General features: G+C 39.3%; 2 protein-coding genes across 2 annotated transcripts; both read left to right on the top strand.

Annotated features, from left to right (window-relative positions):
- Positions 1-849: 849 nt before the first annotated feature.
- On the top strand, positions 850-8,372 carry LOC107288698. Its single transcript, XM_015817341.1, has 5 exons — positions 850-974; positions 2,952-3,125; positions 5,110-5,209; positions 6,503-6,633; positions 7,926-8,372. Exons 1-5 carry the CDS (start codon positions 921-923, stop codon positions 8,196-8,198), a joined length of 732 nt encoding a protein of 243 aa, XP_015672827.1. The 5' UTR covers positions 850-920; the 3' UTR covers positions 8,199-8,372.
- A 2,795-nt stretch (positions 8,373-11,167) lies between these two features.
- LOC107288636 lies at positions 11,168-17,535 on the top strand. The gene is made up of 5 exons (XM_015817279.1): positions 11,168-11,324; positions 13,225-13,401; positions 14,713-14,812; positions 15,647-15,777; positions 16,651-17,535. Exons 1-5 carry the CDS (start codon positions 11,259-11,261, stop codon positions 16,924-16,926), a joined length of 750 nt encoding a protein of 249 aa, XP_015672765.1. The 5' UTR covers positions 11,168-11,258; the 3' UTR covers positions 16,927-17,535.
- Positions 17,536-25,471: the final 7,936 nt, after the last annotated feature.

Below are 25,471 nucleotides of genomic sequence, written 5' to 3'. Positions count from 1 at the left end.
ACTTTTTAATTATAAGTCGCTCAGAGTCGTTGGAAATCAGGCGGTCTTTCTGTGATTTGATTGCCATTTCATGTATGCATCAACCATGCTTATGTTAAATACCTCACCTATATCCTAGAAAGGGAGGAGCAGAAATATATTAACCACACATTCTGAGTGCACGTAACTCCGTGAACCGTAGCTCACGTGAATAAAAATTAACACAATTTCAGTGTTCACATAATATGCTATGCTTCTCCTCTAAGAAAACATATTGCAGCCTAATCTGACAAGCTGCCACCTGCATGCTGTTAAACCATAGATAAGGATAGCCCGACTATTTCCAGAGGTTTTGTGCTTCCTTACAGATCTAGATGGTGCCATTACCTTCAATTTCTAACTCCCCACGTCCTTACCTCATGTAAACCATCTTAAACTGCCACTGCTTGTAAAAATACAGGATGCACCCACAATGGATTTAGATTTTTTTTTTCTTTAATGGGTATTTTCTGGGAAAGAAAAAAATACACAGGCGCACGCACCTAGCAGCACACATACAACGATTTTGGGAAATAACTTAAAATGTGTTCTAGAAGAAAAGATGGGAAAACAGCAGTTTGGCTATTGATCTGAAAGCCGCTTTCTGGAACTCCACTGTCATTCACAAGAGAACGATCCCATTAAGTGAAGCTGGAAAAGTGAGAGACTTGCTCCGATTTCTACCCATTGCATAACTCTCCCTTTAAACATTTCTTGCCATTGGCTACAAAGCCTGCAACTTCCCCCTTGCTGGCGCAGTTGATTTGTTCCTAGTGATTCTCCCCCCCCCCTCTAAGGTTAGAAAAGGGGGCGGATTGGTGGACGCGCTTTCTTCCGATCCGAGAGTAGAAGCCTGAAAGTCCCAAACTTCTGTTGTTGCTCTTTCTTTGGGAAATACCATAATGAAGCCGTTTCTCAACAGCCTCCTGCAACTCTGGCCGCGAGGATCTGTTTCGGCGAGTATTACCCTCAATCTAGCCACTTCTGCAGGACTTGGTCACCTCCAGTTAGCTTTTCTTGTCGAGCGAGAATTTTCCCCCAAATATCCCGTTGGCTCCACTTCTCTTCTGCTCTCTTCCCAACTTCCCTTTCAGATATGCGGTGCAATCTTTGGGAAAATCTTTCTAGGCAGAAGGAAACACCTCTTTTGCAACTTGATGCTTCTTCCAAGGCAGCATTTCTCAGCCTTGTCCACTTTAAGATGTGTGAACTTCAATTCTGGGAATTGAAGTCCACACATCTTAAAATGGATAAGGTTGAGAAACACAGTTCTAAGGGTTTGGCTGTGCTATAAAGGGCAGTACAAAATTGTGGCTGGGAGAAGACCTACTTTGAGTTGGGGAATTACCCAACTGTGATGCAGAAAGAGAGTCTAGGATGGGAATGGGCTGGGTGCTTTTTGTTGGGAATTAAAATGGCCACAGGTAAACACCACTCTCTTCTAATGACAGTATTGAGTTAAGGCCCACAGGTCACCCCAGAGTCTCAGAGAGTGGGGGCAATGAAGCAGTAGGGTAATGCAGAACGGGTTTTCCCCATTGGTTCCAGTTTGAGGAAGAAGTCTTGAATTGCCCCAGGCGATGTCTTCATTCTGGAAGAGAGGCCATTCAGAGCATAGTTGTGTTAAGGAACAGATTGTACCTAGTGATTATTGCAACTGGGTGAACTGTTTATTGGGAAACTGAATGTTGCAAGAGGTGACTGCATATTGCAAGTACTGTAGGTGTGACTCTAGCTAATAACTTCCCTATAACATTTTTTCTTTGGAAAAAAAGTTAAATTTGAGTGGGGGTCTCTGGGAGGTTATTAGAATTACCAAAGCAGATAATTAAAAGTGCCTGCAGAATGGTAAAAATGTATATGTGAAAACTCATTGAGGTCAAAACTCAAAATTTATAAATGTTATTTTTTGTGTGAATTTAATTATACAATTCAATAAAGCATGCCAATTTAAGACTTTGTGAAATTGCACCACTTAAATGTCGTTATACCTTCTGAATATACCTGTTTGCAGATTCAGGGCTATGATCAGGGTGCATACATATAATCTGAAAATTAGATACTTTACATTATTTATACTAGGGTGAGGAATGGGGAGGCTACAGGGACAACTTTAGTTAAAAGATTTTGCATAATTGAGACTCCACCTATTTAACCTTTCAACAGGCAGGATTTGGATAACGCTATTTTTTTGTGTGTGCCTGAATTATTTTCACTGCAGCTTTCATTCTGATCCATAGTCTACCATTTCTCTTTTCCATTTGACCTAAAAGGAATCTTCAGCATTTGTTAGCCTAATATCACAAATATCAGCTTCATTGCCAAAAAACAGATACAGTAAATTGTGCAATAAATCACTCCTAGATCACTACTTATTGCTAAAAGTATTTTTTTCACTTTATTAAAAAGCACTTTTTATTTTTATTTTTATTTGCTTATGTATGTTTTTTATCATTGTGTTTTTGGAGGGTCAGGTGTTACCATATTAAAAACGAGTTATATAAATAATAAAAATAAATGTGGGTGGGCTGCCAAGTGCCCATATTTGATGACATGACCATGGGAGCACTGCAAAAGTAGTAACTTCAAGGATCAGTCATAATTACCATTTGTTCAGCACTGTTGTAATTTCAAATGGTCATTGAATGAATAGTCATTAAGTGAGGACTAATTGTAGATGCAGTCCTCTAAATCTGTGCATTCATTCGTTCTTTGCTTCATTCTACTACTGTTTCTCGGAGGCCAGTTCTTCCAGCAACTTTGTCATTGGTGAGAATTTGTCCCATTGAGCTCCTGGAATTGTACAGACCTACTAAAGAGTTCCAGGCAATAAATAATGCAGTTCTAATTTCACTAAGCTTGGGGAGCACTGATGAATAATATGCCATATATACTTTATTAAAATGGAAGATATTCTATATTTCTGTTTGTAGCTTCTGCCACGAACCATGCCTGAGAGATTTGGGGGGAAACACCGAAGTGTAACCTCGATTCATGCATACAACACAAAAGAAGAAAACATCAAGCCAACTGAGCGATATCCAATGCCCAATAAGAAAGACTTACCACATGATATAATGGAACACCTGGAAGAAGCAGAAGTGAAGGTAAAAATCATTTGGAAAAAATCAGTTCATAGAAGCTTGTAGTATCTTTATCAACCTTCTTCAACATAAGTGCTCTTCCTATACACTTGACTAGAGCAGTGGTTCTCAACCTATGGGTCGCGACCCCATTTGGGGTCGATCAACCATTTCACAGGGGTTGCCAAGCAAGGCTGTCCGCCATTTTTTCCCCCTTTTCCGGCGGGTGCCTTACCTCCCTTGAGCTGGGCCAGCTGGTGGTCGGCCTGCTCCGTCTCTGCCGCTTGCCAGCTACGCCTCGGCCGGCGTAGGGGGCGGAACCACGCATGCGTGGCGCTCCCAGGCAGGGAAAGTCCTCGACTTACGACCGGTTGGGTAGTCCTCGACTTATGACTGGTTTAGTCCTCAACTTACGACCGGTTTAGTCCTCGACTTACGACCGGTTGGGGGTCGCGGCATTAAAAAGGTTGAGAACCACTGGACTAGAGTTTGATCATTATCAGATTAAAGAGAAGTTAATGCAATTCCTAAAGAGTTGCTTTGTTGGACAGCTGTTAGACAGTTTAACTCTACATCAGTGGTGGGATTCAGCCAGTTTGCACCATTTCGGTAGAAATGGCAGCTAATTTTTTGTTACCCAGGCCCAGAATGGACTTCTGGAAGCGGCATCTACACAAAGAACTGGTTGTTCATATATTTTAATCCCACCACTGCTCTACATGTGAACCTAATGATGATTAAAGATGAGGATTTGATATGCTATCTATTGCATGTTTCTTATTCAGCTAAGTTGCGTACTGAGGTTTAAAATAGGCACAACAATCAAGCTGTGGTTAGATGAGAAACAGGATCAGAAAGATAATACTTTTGTTTAGCCCTTTTCTACTCTTCCAGGCTAACTGATGCCTTTCATAGCATAGTGGAAAAGGGAAATGACAATGAATGGCTTGGTCAGGTGCTACTTATTTGTTGTCATTCAGACTAATATAGTAGCCCTATCATGCCATTTCAGAAACCCTCTATAACAGAGGTCCCCAACCCCCAGGTCGTGGACTGGCACCAGGCCACGGCATGCCAGAAACCAGGCCGCGCAAACAAGGGAAATCTCTGTGGAATGCAGGAAGCACATGAAACCACACCCCATTCGGTCTGTGGAAAAAACCTCTCTCCACAAAACCGGTCCCCGGTGCCCAAAAGGTTGGGGGCCGCTGCTCTATAAATCTCAATATCTGGTAACAGAAAACTCCCAAGGTGAAAGAGTACCTGTTGAGTTTCATTTCTCTTAGTTATTTTGCAGGTTTATTGTTTTAAAGCAAAGAATATTTGCTAGAATTTATTAAAAGCTGCCTTAAAACCGATCAGCTTATTTGTCCACATAGCCCAATATTATTTAGCTGGCATTTGCTTTCCATTTACCTGGGCCCGAATCCTTTACATCCTTCCACTGAGAAATTGTTTTTTTCTGCTTAAAAAGCCTCAGTTGTAAGGCTCAAGTCCTTATTTTGCTAGGATGCTTCATAAAGAGAGAATTGAGATTACTCAACAGTACCCTTGTATCTGAACCTCAGCTCATCGTTTCAAAGATTTGGCAAATATTGTCAGGTCCCAAGAATTTCATTCAGTTATTTAGTGTCTGCTAGAATGCAGGATCCACCCCTGATTCCTCTCTCTTGGACCTTTTCCTCACTTAATCATCTTGTGTGCAAGTTGAGAATCAAGAATAATTAGTAGGGAATGTTTTAGCACCAGCTAAATTGTTGATTGTCTTCCTTCTATGGCTTGGGGGGGTAGCTGTCTTAAAATGAAAACTCACCCTGCTATTTTTAAAGGAGCGTTATCAGAGAAACCAACAACAAATCTGAAAACATTATGGTTCAAGAAATTCTAATCCCACCAGAATGTCTTGATAGTAAGTGTGGAGAATAATTCTGGACTCCTGGATATTTCCCTAAATAGTCTTGAATGTGATTTTAAGGTGTCTGACTATTTCCCCCTCCTTGATTCTCAGAATGGGTTTTTGCCCAATGTGTTTAAAGTGATGGCTAATCGACCAGAAGAATTTAGGGTATTCTTTGCCTATCACGATGTCGTCATGAACAAGAAAACAGGTATGAGTAGCAGTCAAAACATGGATGCTTTGAAAAGATTTTTCTAAACCAATTACACTAGATTGCATTCCAGATGTGTTCCTAAGAATGTAGGTGTAATTCAAGAATCATTGAACCAAAGAAGGTTTGAGTCAACAGAGATAATTAAACTACTGTGATATCCAAAAGCTTTAAAATCATCTTAAGGTGATTCAGTAGGGCTCTAATACAAAAGCAATTATCTTCCCAGGATCCTTCGCTTATATTAGGGAGCTAGTTTTAAACTATTGAATGCAATGTCTCATGTTCTTTATCTGAATACTAGAATCTGCTAAGATTGCTGATGTCCTTTTTGAGATTATTGGGAAGCTCAGGGGAGATTTAATTAAAATTTCCAATACATGTCACAAGAGTAAGGTACTTTTTGCAATAAAGGCTATAACTCAGAATGTGAAACTGGTTATCTCTGGCAGTAGAAGTGGCTGCAGCAGAGATCCTATATAGCATCTCATTCCTATATAAAGGACATGTCTTTCACTGGCTTAAATGAATCACCTCCACAAGCAACAAAACAGGATTTGATTTTAGAATCCTGAAGAATGGCTAGTAATAGAGAGTAGTCACTTTTCAACATGATAATTTAATTTCCACTACTGCATGGAATAGGGTACCAAATGGTCAACAATAATTAGTAATATAATTTTGAGGCATTAGAACAGATCTGAAGAGATATTCAAATGTATGGCATTGCTCTATCTTTTAGTATCACCAATTTGTTTATTTCTGGTTTCTTTTTTGGTTATGGAATGCCAGATAAGTGCCAAACTTATGCATAACTATTGCCTTCTTCCTCTAAAAAAACAGTAATGGCTGCTTTTGCTTCTCTTAAGATTTGGTCATTTGCATAATGCTGAGAATGCAATTCTATTCTTGTTGATTATACTTGCCTTAATCTGTCTGTTCATAATGACTGTCGGCATTGACATGATTTCTGGGGACTAAGGTTTGAATGACTCCTATTGTGGCTTTGACTCTGTAATGTGTGTTTGTACAGTATACTTTGTGAGCAAGTGGGGCTTCTTTCAGGATTTAAAGAATATAACCCAGAAGGTGGCAGACAGTACTATATAATTATTAAAAAAATCTTATTCTTGCTTCCACTGGCATAATAAAACATTAGTATGTTTTTAAAAAGCCTGATCTTGTATAACAATATGATATTATTGGGGGGCAAAATTCATATATAACATCAACCTGAGCTTCGGTGAATCTGCTCTGAGGCTACTCATCTTTTACAACTCTCTTCCTCCACAGGAAAGCTAAGTATGGCTGACAAAGAGCTCATTGCTGTGGCTGTGAGTATTGTAAACCATACTCCCTACTGTGTAACTGCACATAGTGCTTCACATCGGAAGTACTCCAAGAAACCAACTTTAGCAGATCAGGTCAGTCCCCATATCTGCCTTGTTTGTCTCTGGAAAGCATTTTCTTTTCCCTCATTAGGATCTAGTTGTATGAAACATCTGTAAAATTAGAAGAAATGAATAAAATAAATGCATTTGTTTGTTTGCTTGCTTAGTTTGTAGGATGTCAAATCCATTAAGACTCTGGGCAGCAAACATTTTCAGTATGTATGCATGTATTGCCTGCCTAACTCATAATGTATGATTCTTAGCAATGTACATCAGTAAAAACCAGAGCACAAAAAATGGATAAAAACAAGATAAAGCCAAGATAACAAACCACAGTCATATAAATGCACATAACCAAGGTGGGCATAACAAACATTACTCTCCTGGCAGGAAAGTGGATCAGTTAACATGAAAGCTCAGTGCCCAGGAGAAAAGCGACATCTTCATTGCTCTAGGAAAAGCTAATAGAATTGGGGCTGCCAACTATCCAAAGATAGATACAGCAGCAGAGAAGATGCTTCTTCCAGTTCCCATACTGCCCCAGAGACGAGACCTGGAGCATGCTCACCTTGTGTAATCTAGTAGGACAGGCAGAAATAATATGTTGTTGTTAGTTGCGAAGTCATGTCCAAACCATCGCAACTCCATGAACAATGTTCCTCCAGGTCTTCCTGTCCTCTACCATCTTCTGGAGTCCATTTAAGCTCACCCTTACTGCTTCAGTGACTCCATCCAGCCACCTCATTCTCTGTCGTCCCCTTCTTCTATTGCCCTCAATCTTTCCCAGCATTAGGCTCTTCTCCATGAGTCCTTGCTTCTCATTAGGTGGCCAAAGTCCTTGAGTTTCAACTTCAAAATCTGGCCTTCTAAAGAGCAGTCAGGGTTGATCAGAAATAGTCATGCGGTCCTGCTAATAATCCAGCCTTATGTCATGTAGGCTTTATCAGTGATAATCAGCACCTTGAATTGCATCCAGAAACCTACTGAAAGCCAATACAGCTTGTGAAGTTTTGGTGCTCCATGAGTGTACAAGTATGCCCAATATTACCCACTCACTGCAGTCTGGACCTGTTACAGTTTTCAGATGGACTTCAAGAGTAGCCTCATTTAGATTTCATTGCACAAACCCGGCCAGGAAGTGACCACGGTGTGAGTGGATTTCTTGTATTTATATACAATAAGTTCAAAAAAACCCAGAAGAAACAAGTTATGCAAAAAGAAGCTTGCTCTAAAGATAGCAGCTTAAAAGAAAGATGGAAAGATTACTGAAGAAAATAAAACCAAAAAACATTGCGTCTCAAAGTTTGTATTTTGTTTTTATATAGGTGGTTGTGAATTGGAAAATGGCCGATCTAAGTGATCGGGAAGTGGCCATGCTTGAGTTTGCCCTTGCTGTCTGCAGAGCAAATAACATAACAGAAGAGCATTTTCAGAAGCTGGAGGCACATGGATTTGACCGAGAAGATGCCTGGGACATAGGCTCCATTTCAGCCTTTTTTGCCATGGCAAATCGCATAGCTCTCTTCACAGATATGCGTCCCAACCCAGAATACTATAACATGGATAGAGAAGAGGACAAGATCCAATCTTCCAAATAAAGTTTGCTGGTATTTACAAGAATATTGGCTCCTCATTGCTATGGCTAAGTGTGGCTAATGGACATCACCACTTTCTATACATGCAATACTGTACTTTCAAAGAGATTTTCTATTTGGTTGATATAGCACGTCTGGCTTACTTTCTTATACTTAAATATTTTCTATACTTTAGATCAGGGGTCTTCAAACCTGGCCCTTTTATGACTTGTGGACTTCAACTCCCAGAATTTCTCAGCCAGGCAGTGCCTGGCTGAGGAATTCTAGGAGTTGAAGTCCACAAGTCACAAAGGGCCAAGTTTGAAGACCCCTGCTATAAATGATGAACCTACGTATTGAATATTTTGTGTTGATAACACTGGTTAACTCCAATTTATAATTCTTAATGTCCTTTGATGTCCTCTGATATATATATCAACTTACAACCATTCGTTTAATGAATGTTCAGAGTTACAATAGCACTGAAAAAAGTGACCAGTTCTCAGACTTATGACCATTGCAACATGCCCATAGTCATGTGATCACACTTCAGGTGCTTGGCAACCGGCCTGTATTTACAATGGTTGCAGTGTCCTGGAATATTAGGGAGCTTCTGACAATGGGGGAAGCCAGCTTCATGTGATTCACTTAACAAGTGTAGTGGTTCACTTAACCATGGCAAAAAGGTCATAAAATGAGGCATGTAACAATTGCCTTGCTTACCAATAGAAATTTGGGGTTCAGTTGTAAGTCAAGGACTCTCTGTGTAATTCTTCAAAGAATTTTGAACAGTAAGTGCTATTATTGCTATTGTAAGTAATTATTTGAACATAAATAATTTGTTTTTTTTAAAAAAACATTCCTAATAAAGTTCAAAATCACAATATTTTTGCTTTGAATTTAGAAATGGTATTGAAATTTTGTTTGTCACATGTTTTTCTAGTTGTGGATGTTTATAATACCTTTAGGAACTTATTTTTTATAGTTTGCTTACAAATCTTTAATTTCTGTATCTGTTTTATGTTTTTTCTTTTTAATTATGTTGTAACACATTGTTCGCCACACAATGAATTAATAATGTTAATAAATCAATTCTATCCTAATATATTGTTTTCCATATTAACTTCCCTTCTAAAGAATTACTTATCTCATGCACGTATAACTTAATCCTCATACAAGCAGATGTTTTAATACTCTATTAAATATTTTACTTATTCATCCTAAAAAGTAGTTATTAATAATACTTTTTATATACAATGTTCTTTCATTTATGATCATCATTTCCAGTTTGGCCAAATCTCCAAGGTTGTTCCTTGAGTTTACACCAGAGGGAGTCTTTTTCAAGTCTGCTTTTATTCCTATCCTGAATAGTATAAATTGTTTCTCTTCCATATGGTTGCATTATAAGTTTAAATGAAAACCTTCATTTCTATCAAATCTTTTTCATCATTCTGAAAAAGCCTTAAATGTAATCTTTTTCTGTAAGACAGTTTGTCTAATGTTTCAGTAATAATGAACTTTGTCTCCTTCAGTTTGCAAGCTTCCTAAATAATTTTATCTCTAGTTAAGTTCATTGAAAAAACTTAATTGGAATATCCCACAGTGTGTTCAGCTTTGTAAGTATGCACTTTGGAACTGCATATGAACATCCTGTGAAGTGGGTTGTGCTGAGAGAGGGTAACTGGCCCAAAGCTGGTTTTCATATATAAGATGGGACTAAAATTCACAGCCTCCTGGTTTCTAGCCTGACACCTAAACCACTACATCAGGTTGACTTCCCTTAAAATCTGCAAGGACATGGGAACAGTAACTACTTATCTTTTTGTTAATGAATTTTTTTCATCACCTCATGTATGTTGAATGAAATTCATGAACATCTTAGGATCTGGGGACAAAACATTTTATTTTTAGTAAAATAACTTTAAATATCTTCCTTCTTCATATACACATGCAGAAACCAGCAGTTTCAAGGCTTCAGCAGAAAACTACTATATAAACATATTTTAAGTAACAGCCCAAGGATATCAAGAAACCAGCCAAGGCCTCTTAATTTGGATAAGCAGGAGAAAAAAGTCTAGAACTGAAACCCTGGGACGCGTATGTGTATATTTCTTTTTTTTCTTTTTTTATTGAAAAGTTTTATAAAAGTTACAATATAAACCCCAAAACCAACCCACCCTAACCCCCCCTCTCCCTCCACTTCCCAGAGCTGAATACAGGGTTACAAATATAATAATCATAATCTAACTAACATTAACCAACTATATAAATAACCAAGTTCATAATGCGCTTTAACTCCCCTTTAACATAAATATAATAATAATTAAAACATAAACAAATTAGTATCCTAATTATTAAACGATAGAATATCCATATTGTTAAACAATACTAATACTAAAAGTAATAATAATATCATATAATTAAAACTAATAAAAATTTCACTATAATAAACTATTAATACTAATAATACTCTAAAATTTACGCATAGGCTAAATGGAACTTTTTAGTCCCATATTTATTCTGAATATAATCTATCCATCTTCTCCAAACCGAAATGTATCTTTCTTGTCAGTGATCCTTCAAATAGGCAGAAATCTTAGCCATTTCTGCTAAATTTGACACTTTAAGCGTCCATTCTTCTATGTATGTGTCTATTTCAAGCCTAGTGCTGCTTTAATTGTGAAGCCAATTAAGGCAGCCTTGGACCACGTCCTCTCCCGCCTCCAAATCTCAGTTGTGTTGTCTCTTCTCATCTAAACTTAATTCCTCCTCCTCCTCTTCTTCTCCATCCTCGCCTGCCTCGTACAGTCTCTCAGGGGCAACTTTTCCTGCTTCTTCGGCATGGCTACCTCCCATCAACTCCGATCTCATTCCTCCCCACGCCAGGCTTAAAGTAGTCAGGAGCCCCCACAGCTTGAACTGCACAACACAAGCCAGCTTGGCTTTGAGAGGCGTGCTCGCAATGATATCATAAAGGAGGCGGGTTTGGGGAGACAGTGCCGGGCATGCGTGCTTCCTCTCGCCTCAAAGACCCGCTGAAGGCTAGCGATTCGGATTGCTCGGTCCTGTTTCCGCAAGGGTACCATGATCAAGCGTTTTCTCCTTTCCGGCTTCCTCCACCTCCGCCGCCGCGGTGGCGGCTCCGTTTCGGTGAGTAGCGCTCCTCCACTTGTCCCTCCCCGCCGCCCCTTAATATTTCCACCCTCCTCGCCTAGAAACCCCGGCTGTCGAAGGGTTTCCTGGAGCGGCGCTTGTTCGACCTAATTCAACAGGGGGCGCTTTCGGCCAGGGGAGTCGTGGGAGGTGGTGGGGTTCAGCCCCTTTATATTTTATACTGTAGGGTAGGTAAGAATGAGGAGACTAAAGGGAAATTTTCAGCTAACAGATCTTCTATAACTGTGCCCGGTGATTATTTCAAATGAACTCTGGAACGCTTTTTATTGTGAAATAGCCTGTTGCAAGGATCATCTCTCATGTTTGTATAAAAGCACAATCTTGCTTATTGCAATGCCTTTCTCAATAGCGGGGTTTTTTTTTTCTTGTGTTCTTCAGAAATTTCCTGAGTACGGAGGGAGGCCATTATTTCACCAAAACAGAGAATCAAAAGCACCTGGTCTCTGACAAAAATGTTAATGAGAAAAAAAGAGATGCAGCAACTCATTTCATATAGTTGCTTCCCTCTCTCCCCTCCCCTTTTTCTTTATTTCCTTCCTTCCTCCCTCCCTCCCTCCGTATATATAATATATATATATAATACATACACACACATATATACACATGCTGTCCATCTCACTATGCAAAGTAACTCTGGGCAATTATTTAGTTGATATCTCTATCACATATGTGGCAAGATAATCTTTATTGAACTCTGAGTGTTAAAAGTTTCATATTTGGATAGTTTTTTAAAAAAATAGGATTGCAGATTAAGGCTATCATTCTCATTTTCAAAAGTGAGTGTTCTGAGGCTGTTTCCCAACAGTTCATAGCATCATCCCAACCATCAGTGAAATAAAAGGTATAAAGCCTTTTCTTAATACTGTTGTTTTGGCACAACTCTAGAGAGCATTCTGAATCCCATGTAAGAAAATGACACAGTGAATCCCACAGTGTCCCTATTTTCTAATGTCATTTGGCCTTTATATAAAAAAAATCCCATATCTTTTCATTCAGAATTTGAACATCTCTGAAAAAAGCGAGTTTACAGTTCCCTCACTTCTATTTATTAAGAGTTTCAAAACTGGGAGACATTTGGCCATTTTTCTGTTTCTTAGCCCTTCTGCTTGCTTTCTCCTCACATACTCTTCACCAGAGTTGCTCCAGTAGTAAGATAGGTGGCATATAAATTTAATAAAGAGAAAATATTCTGTTCTAAACAGAAGAAAATCTAAGCCTGAACTGTTATAGCAGGAGGTAAGAAGGTTGTTCCAAAAATGGATCTACTGCTAACAAAATCATTCATTGATTCTGAACTTTCATGAAAAGCTGGTAACGGTTGAGCCCCAAACAGCTGAATTTAAGATTTGAATCTAAAGCAGTGATCCAAATACAAATTACACAAGGAATCCCATGATTCTCAATATCTTTAGCGACTGTAGATTTTTTTCAAATATCATACTCAACACTATTGGGTGCAGTATGCATTTAAAAAGCTATCCTTATACTTGACAGTAAACTCAGATTTATCACTGGTAAGAGCATCTCTTCAAAATGGTAGGTGGGAAGTTTAGCAATCTCACTGCACTAGTTTGAAATGTGAATTTAGATCTTGGACCTGCAGTGATACTGAAGCTCTAAAGACTGTAGCCTGGCGAAAAGTTGCTAAAGGTGCTTTAGACAATCAAAAATACGAGTAATTATTTAATATCCTATTTCAGGGGCAGGCAACCTTGTTGGCTCTTTTATGACTCGTGGACTTCAACTCCCAGAATTCCTGAGCCAGCATGGCTGGCTCAAGAATTCTGGGAATTGAAGTCCATGAGTCATAAAAGAGCCAAGGTTGCCTACCCCTGTCCTATGCAAATGGAACATTCTCTTCTGCTCTGTATTTTAGTTTCTTCCTCTCAGTGTATCAGGAAACTTATGGGGGAGATCCCAAAGTGTAGCACTGAATCATCCAAAGAATACAGAAGGAGAAAATATTACTAAGGCAATTGGACGCTATCCAATACCCAAGAAGACGGATTTGCCATATGATATAGTAGAGCTCATGGAGGAAATGGAAGTAAAGGTAAAAAATACTTTATTGGGACAATCCTGCCTATGCTAGTTTCCTTATTTTGTGACTATATTTCCTATCTTATTAACATTTTTCCCCCTTTGGCTCTGATACCTTCTGATGGCTGTTTTTGTCCATTGTATCAGTGAAAGAGGCATCTGAAGTGAAGGATGTCTTTAGCAGAACATGAAAATATAAAACATTTCTGATTAAACATTGTCTGGATTGGGTACTCTAAGCATTGCTGAGTTAAATGATATGCCTTGGATTAGATCCTTGGATGATACTGTGTGCCTGCAAAGCCATCAAGCCATCAATCAGACTTCTTCAAGAACTTAATATACTATGTATCTCCTGTTCTTCTCACTTTCTAGAACTATAAAAGCCACCAGGATGACTGAGCATCGGTTGAACTACATTGGATCTCAGGGCTATTGTTTGGAAGAAATAATATTTGAGAAACTTTTTTAAAAAATCTGATTGATAGCAGATAATTTTATTACTCCATGTAGCTAAGTGTAGTCTTCTCTAGTTAATGTGGTGCTCTAGATCAGACATCTCAAACTCGCAACGTCGCGCGACATATCGGAGCCTTTTTCCCATTGCCAACAATGGGGCAGGCACGGTTTCCTCTTGACGCGTCCGGCCCATGGGCCGGCAGTTTACACCCCTGCTCTAGAAGATTCTTGCCTGCTAGTGACCTTTCAATTGGAAAGGAACAAGACTTGAGAACCAGAGTTCTCCTTGTAGAAAAGTATATATTTTCCCATTGACCCATTATTATTCCCCATTAAAATCACTCTTTAATACTGCACTACAGGTAATCCTTGAATAAACCATTCATTTAGCGACCATTCAAAATTACAATGGCGCTGAGAAAAATTACTTATGACCTGTCCTCATACTTACAACAGCCGCAGCACCCCTAGAATCACATGATCAAAATTTGGGCGCTTGGCAACAGCCATGTAGTTATGCTGGTTGCAGTAATACAGGGTCATGTGATCGCTATTTCCTAATCTTCCCAACCAGCTTCCGGCATACAAGTGGGGGGTTTGTTTGATTTGTTTAATGAGCATGTGAGTCACGTAATAACAGCAGTAATTTGCTTAAAAAGGTTGTAAAATAGGTCACGATTCACTTAACAGCCATGTTGCTTAGCAACAGAAATTCTGGTCCCAGCTGTCGTAAGTTGCGGACCACCTGTACATAATTCAAACTAATTCCACCTTGTAACTACAGCATCTGTGAATTGAAATAATACAGATGTTGGATAGACTCTTACATAAGTGATGTCTGACTACTTTTTTTCTTAATTCTCAGACTGGGTTTTTGCCCAACGTGTTTAAGGTTATGGCTCATCGGCCAGCAGAATTTAGGGCATTCTTTGCCTATTACAATGCCATCATGAACAAAGAGACAGGTAAGAATACCCACCTTGCACTGATTGATAGAAACTTTTTCCTGGTAAGAATCTCTTAAATCATTTTGTTGCATTTAGTATTCCAATAAATATAGGTCCAATTTAAGAATTGGCTCAAACTTTCCTTGGCTATATAACAGGAATCGGCCAATTACAATAATATCCATTAGCTTTTATATCCCTGAAGAATCCCTAATTTGCAATCAGAAAGTTACTACGGACCATTGTTATATCAAACATGGTTTTCCAGTAATTCTTGGAATAAGAATGACGATGCCTTTGAAAGGCTTCAGTGAAAATAAAAGGCTTCATAGAATTTCACAATATACAGCAAGGAATGGTTTATTTATTTTAAAAGCTAGCTCTTAAAATGTGAATATATTTGTGCAGATTACTGCAGTAGTGATTCAATTGTTGGTGCATTAAAAAAATGTAGTTTTAGTCCTGATTATTTGAGATCCAAAATTATTTCTTGTATGCATTGGTTGTGCAGATTATGAACTGTGTTGCAAGATCTTTATGAGTGTAGCGTAGTAGCTATTAGAATTCAGTATATATTTGGATATTTGTTTTTCCTAGCTGAATAATAAAAAGCGATCAGTCTCATTTCAAGGGCCTTATTTGCCAGGGCCTCCTTAGCAGAAGATAACAGTATTTAAATATAGAAAGTTTAACTTCTGTTTGAAGTTGCTTGCCTGCAGTGACATGATAACACATCAGGCATGGATTGAAATTGTCAAGCTAAGGCAGGATAATTCCTAGTAATTTAAACTCATAATACTTGCTTTATGGACTAAGGCAGCTATAGAAATAAGATTCATCTTTCTCTCATAGGAAACCTAAGCAAGGCTGACAAAGAACTCATTATTGTGGCTACCAGTATTGTCAACCACTGTCCCTACTGTGTAATTGCACATAGTGCCTTACATCGCATCTACTCCAAGAAACTAACTTTGGCAGATCAGGTCAGACCCAAGTTTATTTTCCTTTCTGTGTGGGTTTGATTTCTGTTCTGTTTTAAATAGTACATGTACATACGCATGATCAAATACATACAGCACCTTGGAATCTATGTGAGAAAAGTTGGGAAAACTGGAAGAAATGAGTGAAAGTAACTTCTAAGTCCAGGAGCCAGTTTTCCAAAGTGTATATCTCATGACTGTGTTATTCTTAGCAGTTTTGTTCTTCATTGAATTCCATTCTGGGAATATGGTTGCAAAAAGTTTAAGTAGCACCTGTATTAAATTGCAACTGAAAGAAAAATTTGAAAGCTATTTAAAGAAGGCCGAGTAACAATTACAGATGAGTTCTTCTTATGTTAATCTAAATGAGATTCTGATAAAATAAAAGTAAAGTAAATTCATCCATTTCTAAAGATTGCAGTGCGGAAGCTAACTCAGCCCTCCAACCTGCTTTGGTTATTATCAAAAAGATTATATTGGCAGATGCTACTAATCACACTATCTTCCTTTGAAAGTGAAAAATATCCTGCACAGGCCAGGATACCCTCAGATGTTGTAACTGTTTTATAATTGTTTTTAATTTAACTGTAATATTGTTCACCACCCAAACTCAGTTGTTGGGATGGGCAACTTGATTTAGTAAAAAAAATAAATATGTGCAGAAATTTTAAAAAATCTTTTATCTGGTTACACTGTTATGAATATCCAGTGTTGCATTATAGTTTGCATTCATAAATATTCCTCGATCTTTGTTCTAAAGATTCTGATTTCTTTGACACAAGCTGATCTGAGTGTGCATGTTAAAAGATCTCACATTTAATCCTAAATGAACCCAAATGGAAGTTTGTAATTTCTGGTGGCTTTGTTTTTGTTTAGGTGGCTGTGAATTGGAAGTTGGCCGATCTAAATGATCGGGAAATGGCCATACTTGACTTTGCCCTTGCTATCTGCAGAGCAGATAACATAACAGAAGAGCACTTTCAGAAGCTGGAGGCACATGGATTTGACCGAGAAGATGCCTGGGACATAGGCTCCATTTCAGCCTTTTTTGCCATGTCCAATCGCCTGGCTCACTTAATAGATCTGCATCCCAACCCAGAGTTCTATATCATGGGAAGAGTACCAAGAGAGAAAAAGACCAGTTCCTCCTAATAAAACTTGTTGATATCCTAATCTGTGCAAACACTTAAGGTCAAGCTTGACTAATTACTGAGTGAAAGTTATCAAATTAAAGTGGACCAGTTTTAGACGCAGTGAAAAGAGAATCAAACTTTACTTTTGATTGTACTGTACTTCTGAAATGATTTCACGTAGATGTCAATTGGAATGAGTTTCTTGAAAAGAGAAAAGTGAGATCAGATACTTGTAGTTCAGTTTCTTTTGATCATAATTAAAGATATGATTAGAAGTAAGAACCTCATATATTTTATTTCTGTATAGCTAACTAAATCTCTACTGTAATAAGACTTTTTATTCAAACATTGGAACAGACAAATAAGCTGGGTTTACATTCTCATTTCCTCTATAAAGTACTGGCAAGCATGATTGCTTCCTAAAGGCTTAAGTTTTTGCACTGGATCAGGACTCTTTTTTATTATTTTAATGAGAATGTAATTCTCTTTCTTCTCCCTGGATTTAACAATGCTTTCATACATTTGTGAATTTCAGCTTTTTTATCTTTTGATTAAAAAAGGTCACACAAACATAACTGAAAAATGAAAGGTATTAAACAGTTACAATAAATTATTATATGTTTTTGCTATTTTTTGCTATTTTATGTATTTATTGTATTTATTTTGCTATTGTTTTTGCTATTGCTCTTTGTAAATTGTCTTAAATTATAATGATGTAATAGCTTTCCTGATGCCGCTATATCAGAGCTATGTTAAATATTTCTGCAAGCATGTTAGATTTTCAAGTAGAGATGAAAAAGCAGTCACAGTGCTTTTTTTTTAATTGAAGCAATACATTGTTCAAGACTGATATGCATTGAAAGTCTTGCTGTAAACATATCTCCTTTAATCCCAATGTTTGAAAGCTCATTTTATTAGCTTGGTGAGTTGGGTCTGTAATATTTGCCCATTATAATAAGATAAGGGTAACTATAGTGAATCTGTGTCCAAAATGTATCCTATTCATTCCAAATCTAATTTTAATACTCATCAAATATCACTCAGATATTTTCTTCTCTGCATAGATGAGAAGTTATTTAATCTGGAAATTTAGAAACAAAAAGCATGAATATACTCTATGCTTATTTCATTGATTCAGTCCTATAGTGTTGCAGGCTGCCATGACCTATTTTTATCAATAATTCCATAGTGCTAGATAAAATAGGGATCCAATACAAAGCAAAATTAGTGGCCTAGAAAGCTTACTGACCCATTTTTCAGAATCGTTAATTGGTCTTATTAATTCATCAAGCTATTACTGTATCACTAATTCCTCAAAAACCAACCATGAAATCCCACAAACATCAGAAAAATAATGAGCCATAATGCTTTTTACAAATGTGTATGGGAATATACATCTGAGACAAATGGAAGTTTTAATGCAGGATGTAATCAGGTACAATAAGTACAGATCTACCAAAAACAGCCTCTGATGATTGCCTAGAGTAGACATTTCATTGAGCAGAGGGTACCCATATTCATGGTCTGTTTAAATAGCCGAGGACACCATATATTAATTTAATCTTGGTTTTTGAATCAAGGACAAGCACTTCATGTTTTAGGAAGTTTTTGGACAACAGCTTTACTTTCTGAAAATCCCATATCTAAAGATCTAAGGAACCTGGAGGCTGAAAAACAATGCATACTGCATACCCAAGTGATTTGTTTGTTTATAGGCCCTCCACATATATTTGTGGCAATCAGCATACTTTCTTTAGCCTCAGCTGGAAAGTTTGACAACTTAGTAGTAGCAGTAATAGTAGTATATGGAGTAGTTACATTAGCCAGGAGACCACAATTCAATTGCAGAATAATAGTTTGGTTGCCAATTTACCAGCTCTGTTGTAGTACATGCTCGCGTGCTTCCCAAGGTGTACCAAAGGAGGGCAAGCTGGCTTTGCACCAGAAAGAAAGACCAGTGGCACTTCCTAGGCTCCCTCTCTTACCCGGAACCACTTTGTAAACAGGCGCCATAACCAGGAAGTTCAGAGCCAGCAGGAATCTGATTGCCTGCATGGAGCACCAACTTATCTCCTTACCTGTTTAAGTGGTACCTGTTTATCTACTTGTATAAAACATGCTTTCAAACGGTTAGGTGGACAGAAACTGAGGCGAGTGACGGGAGCTCACCATGTCACACAGTTCTAGGACTCAATCTGCTACAGCAGACACCATCTCCAGTGTCATTAAGCCACTCACATTTCTCCTACTTGTTCTAGTTTTTGCTATGTACATATAACTTGCAATCATTCACTCTGTTTTCTCTCTAAGTAACAACTTGATCTTTGAGTCATAATTTTCAACTCCATATTCCTCACTGCAAAGCAGCCTAACTTTTGCTGCAAGTCAGCTAAGTTTTCAGCCAACAACCTGGCATCATCTATTTTCCAAAAGCACATAGGAGTGTTTGTGAAAAAGAAAATGTATATTCTTTCAACCTGAAATAAACATGTCTCTCAAATATTCTGCTCAACCTTTCCAGGTGGACTGTGGTTCAGCAGAACCAACACTCAGAAGAATTTGAATGGGATATGACAGGTACAGCATGCTTCTCCCTGATTCCTTTAAAGGAAGTCTTGAAACCAAGAATATAGGCTATGGAACTGATCAATTTATTGAGGACTTTTTTCCTGATCTCCCAGTGATCACTGTTGTGCACTGTCCCTATTGTTGCTGATGTCTCTAGCTTCCAATGAACATTGAACTCTAGCTTCCTCCTACATTCCAAGTCATTATCTTCCTTATATCATGGCCATTGCCAGATAGACCCATGGATACTGACTTTGTCTTCCATTATGCTTTTTTTATTAAGATAGGCTAGTAGCTTCATCCCTAACTCATACTTGTGCCACACAGTATTCCTTGGTAAGTGTAAGTATGGCTGCAATTCCTTCTGGCATATTTATAATGTCACAAGCCCAGTTTTTATGCCAAGCATTCTCAGATTATTTTGTGAAAGGCTGGATGTCTACTCTAGACAGATTAAGCAACAGGACAACATATTGCTGGCTTCCTCTCCAGCACCAGTGATGTTACTTGGTTGAGTAATGAAACATCTTCAAGAAAACAACCAGTTTAGAGAGCATCAAGGACCCCACCGTTCAACCCTGAGGCACAACTATTCTCTCCTATTGGTTCTTCCCACCAATTTGACAGACACGCAGGGGTAGACAAGACATTAATTTGCATTTGGATTTTTGAGACTGACGGAACCCTGCTAGCAACCCTGCATCTCTGAGCACAAACCCTGCTGAAAGCAGGCATTCATTCTACACAACTCCTCTGGAAAATTACACTGTAGTCCTGACATTTTTGAAATGAAATCAGAGGCATTAAGACGACCTCGCTTTCCAAATGCTCAGCCGCCCAGAAAGACCGCGTTTCGCGAGGGAGGAAGGGGGAGAGCCATTTGGGCGGCCGCTTCGAGGCAACTTCGAGTTTGCGCCCGGCGCGCTTTCTTCGGTGCTCACCGCACCGGAAGTGGCGGGGAGCCGAGGGCCGGGTGGGGGGAATGGTGGTGCTGCTGCTTGTCGTGGCGGCGGGACCGGGCTCGGGATGAGCTGGAAGGTGCGGTGGGGCCCTACCCCAGAGCGGTCGCCCCCGGGCGACGGCGACCAGTCGCCGCCCCCTTCGAGCTCACCACCCCGGGCGGTGTCACCGAAGTCACCCCCGGCCTCCTTTTCTTCCACCGCCCCAGTCACGACCCCAGGCGGGGGGCTCTTCGCCTGGGTGCGGGAACGGAGCCAGGGCCATGCCCCGGCGACGCACCTCGGCCGCTCCCTGTGCAAGGCCCGGTACTGCTCCGAGATACCACGATAAGTTGGGCGGCTAAGCCACAGGGGGTAGTGGGCGTGGGTGCCGCGACAAAAGTTGGACCTCATGAGGGGACCGCCCATTCTGCTTCCCTTCCCAACGGGCCTCGGGCTTCTTCCCAGCGAAAACCCACAGAGCCGTTTCTCGTTTGTGTGGCTGCTTGCACATCGTAGGGTGCGAGGGATCTCAGTTTAGTTGCGGGTTTCGCAGCACGTTGTGCAGTTTTAACTGCAGGTGCATTGGTTGAATTGTGTCCACGCTTGCAAGGAAGAATTGTCCATTTTTATTCCTATACTTGGTTGTTTTTTTTCCTGGATTTAGTACATATAATAGATGTTGCATCTTTTTTCCCACCCCGTGGGTGTTGTTTCTACATAAAGTTATGAGGAAATACTGTGATGGGGCAAGCAACTGCACAAGACTAGTGAAGTGTTTGCAAATAGGGAAATAGGAGTAGCAACAAATAAATGAGAATGGATGTGTCACGTATCAGTCAGAAGCCTTTGGTGCAATGAGAAAAATATGTGGTTTATGTAGTTTATATCAAATCTCTCAAAATCATTAGAGCAGTTCCATTAATCTTCCCAAAATCATTAGAGCAGTTCCATTAATCTTCCGTCAACTAATGTTAATTTGTTGTGGTTTACAGCTTTGAGAGCTTTATGCAACGAAATTTCATTTTGAGGTATGCCGATTGGTGTACATTCAAAGTGACAATAAAGTAGTAGTTGTTGTTGTTGTTATTATTATTATTATTATTATTATTATTAAAGCTGTCACCTATAAACAGAAGCTTTTGCACCTTTTTATGTATGGTAGCTCTGTTTCCTATCCTTAAGTTCTTTTTAAAGATGAATTTATGATTTAAATAGCATGTGCAAAGCTGAAGTGTATAACAAAAGGTCCACATTTTTAAAAGAAATATTCATGGCACTCATCATACTTGATAGGAATATTGCATTGTGCTGCTCCAAGGGAAAACAGCAACAATTTTTGTTGTACTAAATTTATTTTAAGATCAAAGGAAACTAAAGTAGGAAAAGTGTAACTTCCAAATAATGATTTGTTGGCAATGGTGGTGCCTTTTAGTCAGTTTTTGACTCCTGATAACTGCCTGGAGAAGTCTTTGCAATTTTATTGGCAAGATTTCAGAAGTGATTTGCTATTGCTATTGAAAGTATAATTTCTTCACAATCTCTGCTGCAAAAACAAATGACAGGAGAAGTAAGTATTCAGGTAGTCCTCAACATAAAGCAGTACATTTAGTGACCGTTTGAAGTTACAACAGCACTGAAAAAAGTGACTTATGACCATTTTTCACACTTAATGACAGTTGCAGCATCCCCATGGTCAAGTGATCAAAATTCAGATGCTTGGCAACTGACTCATAATTAAGATGGTTGCGGTGTCCCGGAGTCATGTGATCCCCTTTTGCATCATTCTGACAAGTAAAGTTAATGGGGAAGCCAAGTTCACTTAACAACCGAGTTACTAACTTAACAACTGCAGTTATTTGCTTAACAATTGTGGCAAGAAAGGTTGTAAAATGGGGCAAAATTCACTTAACAAATGTCTTGAATAGCAACAGAAATTTTGGGTTCAATTGTGGTCATAAGATAAGGACTATCAGCATTAAAGAATGTAAACTGGTGTTGTAGAATATAGCTTGGTTTAGCATAGCATGAAATCTATTTCTCAGAGAGCCTCATTATTTAAAATACTGTAACAAGTTAGTCCCAAATTACTTTTTCATGTATGTCCAGATTGATTAATACCCTTTACACCAGACATATCAAACTCGTGACGTTGCGTAACGTATCGGGACGGTTTTGCCATTGCCAGCAATGGGGTGGGCGCGGCTTCCACATGACGCGTCTGGCCTGCGGGCAGGCAGTTTGACACCCCTGCTTTACACTTTCTACTCGTTTTTGTCTTTTTGTTCTTTGAAGCATTGGATTAAGGTAATGCTAGTATATTTCATATAATACATTGCAACATTTTTTTTATTACAGGTGGTCCTCGACTTACAACAGTTAATTTAGTGACCACTTAAAGTTACAACGGCACTGAAAAAAGTGACGTATGACCATTTTCACACTTACGACTTTTCTAGCATCCCCATGGTCACATGATCAAAATTCAGATGCTTGGCAACTGATTCATACTTATGACTGTTGCTGTCTCCCAAGTCATGTGATCACCTTTTGCAACCTTTGAATAATCAAATTCATTGAGGAAGCCAGATTCCCTTAACAACTGTGTTACTAACTTATCAACTGTGGTGATTCACTTAACAACTGTGGCAAGAAAGGTTGTAAAATGGGGCAAAGCTCACTTAACAAATGTCTCATTTAACAACAGAAATTTTGGTTGTAAGTTGAGGACTACTGTGTTTGCTTTTATATTATTACTCTGTCACTCAAAAACAAGTAGAGGGATATTTAGACATTCCATAAAGTTAATTAATAGTGCAATCTTACATGTGTGTTTGGAAATATCTCGCACTGTTCTTTATTCTCAGCTAAATATATGTTAGCTGTAGTCCAGATATGTGGAAAGTATTTGAAAGGGATACTTCTGCAAAGTGTCTTGGTGTGAGTGAAGCACTCCTCCTCAAAATGTAAACGTGGCTGCATACTTCGAAAGGCCCGTGCAATTGTTTCAGAGGCTAGTTGACTCTATATGCATGTCTATGCATGGGCAGTTCTTTTATTGCTCATGTTTTATCAACTATATGCCTCTTATAGGCTTAGATCTCTATTTGAAATAATAGCCCACTGGGACCTGAGTGACAGATTATCCTATTTCTTCCTGGGCTCTAGAGCAGTGATGGCGTACCTTTTAGAGACCGAGTGCCCAAACTGCAACCCAAAACCCACTTATTTATCGCCGGGTGCCAGGTGGGCATGGCCCACTAGATGGGCGTGGCTGTGGTGGTCATGGCAGATTGGGTGGGTGACGCCTGTGGGGGGTGGGCAGGGTTGGGGGAGATCCAGGGGGTCTCTGGTAGGTGGGGCGATAGGCAGAAGGCTCGTCCTGCGGGGTGAGGCATGGCAGGGTGGGGGTGCCATTGCCATGGGGCAAGGCAAGGGGCGGCGACTGACACCATCGGCCTCCGCACATAGAGGCCAGTGAGCATATGGGGGCTGACGGTGTCCGTCAGCAGCCACAGCCTGCTGGCCTCTTGATCGGCGCACTCTGGAGCTCCGCAGCCCGCCGCCAGCAGTTCAAAGAAGCCGCCTCTGAGATGGATGGCCGGCTGACAGCTGAGGAGGCGATGCAGTGGGTCGTGCCCGGGAAAAGGAGAGCATGCAAGGCCAGGAGGGACGGGATGGGAGGGAGGGAAAACAGCGGTGCCGGGATGCATCCGGCCACGTGGGACCTTGGCTAGTTAGCAAGCGGCTGGTTGAAGAGGGACAGTTGCCATCTCCGGGGCATGGCGTGCATGCCCACAGAGAGGGCTCTGAGTGCCGCCTCTGGCACGCATGCCATAGGTTCACCACCACTGTTCTAGAGTGTACATTGTGAGCAGACCTGCTAAATTTATGGAAAAGATATTTCAGTTTAGAAGCTGTTATATTGAACAGATTGGGATATCGTGTAAAAGCGATGTATTTATCCAAACATTGATGTTTCCTATTTAGCACATACCGTATGTATTTTTATATAGTATTTTCTTTTATCTATTTTTTCCTGGAAATATACGCTGTATTTTACTTTTATTTTTTTAATATGGTCTTACGGATAATCAATAAACTTATCTTTGCATTGTCTACCCATTTTTATTGGGACCACCAGTAGTGCAGCCTTATTAAATAACTGCTATAGTACCTTAATAAGTCAGAGTCTTTCAAAAATGTAGCTAAAGCTCATAATTAAGTTTCAGCACTGAAAGTTCACAAACTGTATGACTTTCACACAGTAGACTGTAAAATCACTTGAAACAATATGTGAATGATTGCCTGGTATTCCTTAATGATAATAGTTGGATTGTTTCATTTTGTCAATAATTTATTTCTTAAGCCTGGAATAAGATGGCTGGTGGAAACCAAATTAATCCCTTTAGCAGTAGATCAGCAGTATGAAATCTTCTGTGTCAGTGCTTTGACACTACTAATTTGGCTTGATTCACACAGTGTTATTTTGTATTTCATGTTTATTTAGCATGATATAGGTGTACAATATTTTTATATTCAAATTCCATTTAAATTACCTTCTGGTAGAATGAGGGAACTATAAATGACTTAGTGATATCATTAAAATAGAAGAAGCTGAATTTCTCTCCACTCCACTTTGGTTTGTTTATTTTCCAGGTACAAAATCGGTGCATTAAACATTGCAGAGGCTTCACAGAACCATTTAACTTTTTTTCACAATCACCCCCAAAAAACAAAAAACACAACCTTACACAGCTGAAAATCATCGGTGGATTGCAGTTGAGTTTCCCTTTGGGGGCATTTTGAGGATGCAGAGTGGGGCTGGAGACTGCGTGTATCCCATAAAGTTGGGTCACTGTTGTTTGTCCCATGAATTCTGGCCTATTGATACATGACAGCAGCTTATGAAATCATTGAGAAAACAGTACTTCAGGGTTCTGTGCTTTTTTTCTCCCTTGATGTCATACTTTTAAGTTTAAGGGGCATTAAAGCAGGGGTGTCAAATTCGCAATGTCACGTGACGTGTAGTGACGCAACTTTTTTTTCCATTGCTGG

The sequence above is a fragment of the Protobothrops mucrosquamatus genome, unplaced genomic scaffold, assembly GCF_001527695.2.
Source record: "Protobothrops mucrosquamatus isolate PMUCROS unplaced genomic scaffold, P.Mucros_1.0 scaffold_126, whole genome shotgun sequence".
Classification (NCBI taxonomy): domain Eukaryota; kingdom Metazoa; phylum Chordata; class Lepidosauria; order Squamata; family Viperidae; genus Protobothrops; species Protobothrops mucrosquamatus.
This window is presented reverse-complemented; position numbering and strand designations above follow the sequence as displayed.

Coding starts and splice junctions, on each gene's coding strand:
- LOC107288698 (XM_015817341.1), top strand. CDS start 921: ATGAAGCCGTTTCTCAACAGCCTCCTGCAACTCTGGCCGCGAGGATCT. Junction 975..2,951: donor GGCCGCGAGGATCTGTTTCG/GCGAGTATTACC, acceptor TTCTGTTTGTAG/CTTCTGCCACGAACCATGCC. Junction 5,210..6,502: donor CGTCATGAACAAGAAAACAG/GTATGAGTAGCA, acceptor CTTCCTCCACAG/GAAAGCTAAGTATGGCTGAC.
- LOC107288636 (XM_015817279.1), top strand. CDS start 11,259: ATGATCAAGCGTTTTCTCCTTTCCGGCTTCCTCCACCTCCGCCGCCGC. Junction 13,402..14,712: donor TGGAGGAAATGGAAGTAAAG/GTAAAAAATACT, acceptor CTTAATTCTCAG/ACTGGGTTTTTGCCCAACGT. Junction 15,778..16,650: donor AACTAACTTTGGCAGATCAG/GTCAGACCCAAG, acceptor GTTTTTGTTTAG/GTGGCTGTGAATTGGAAGTT.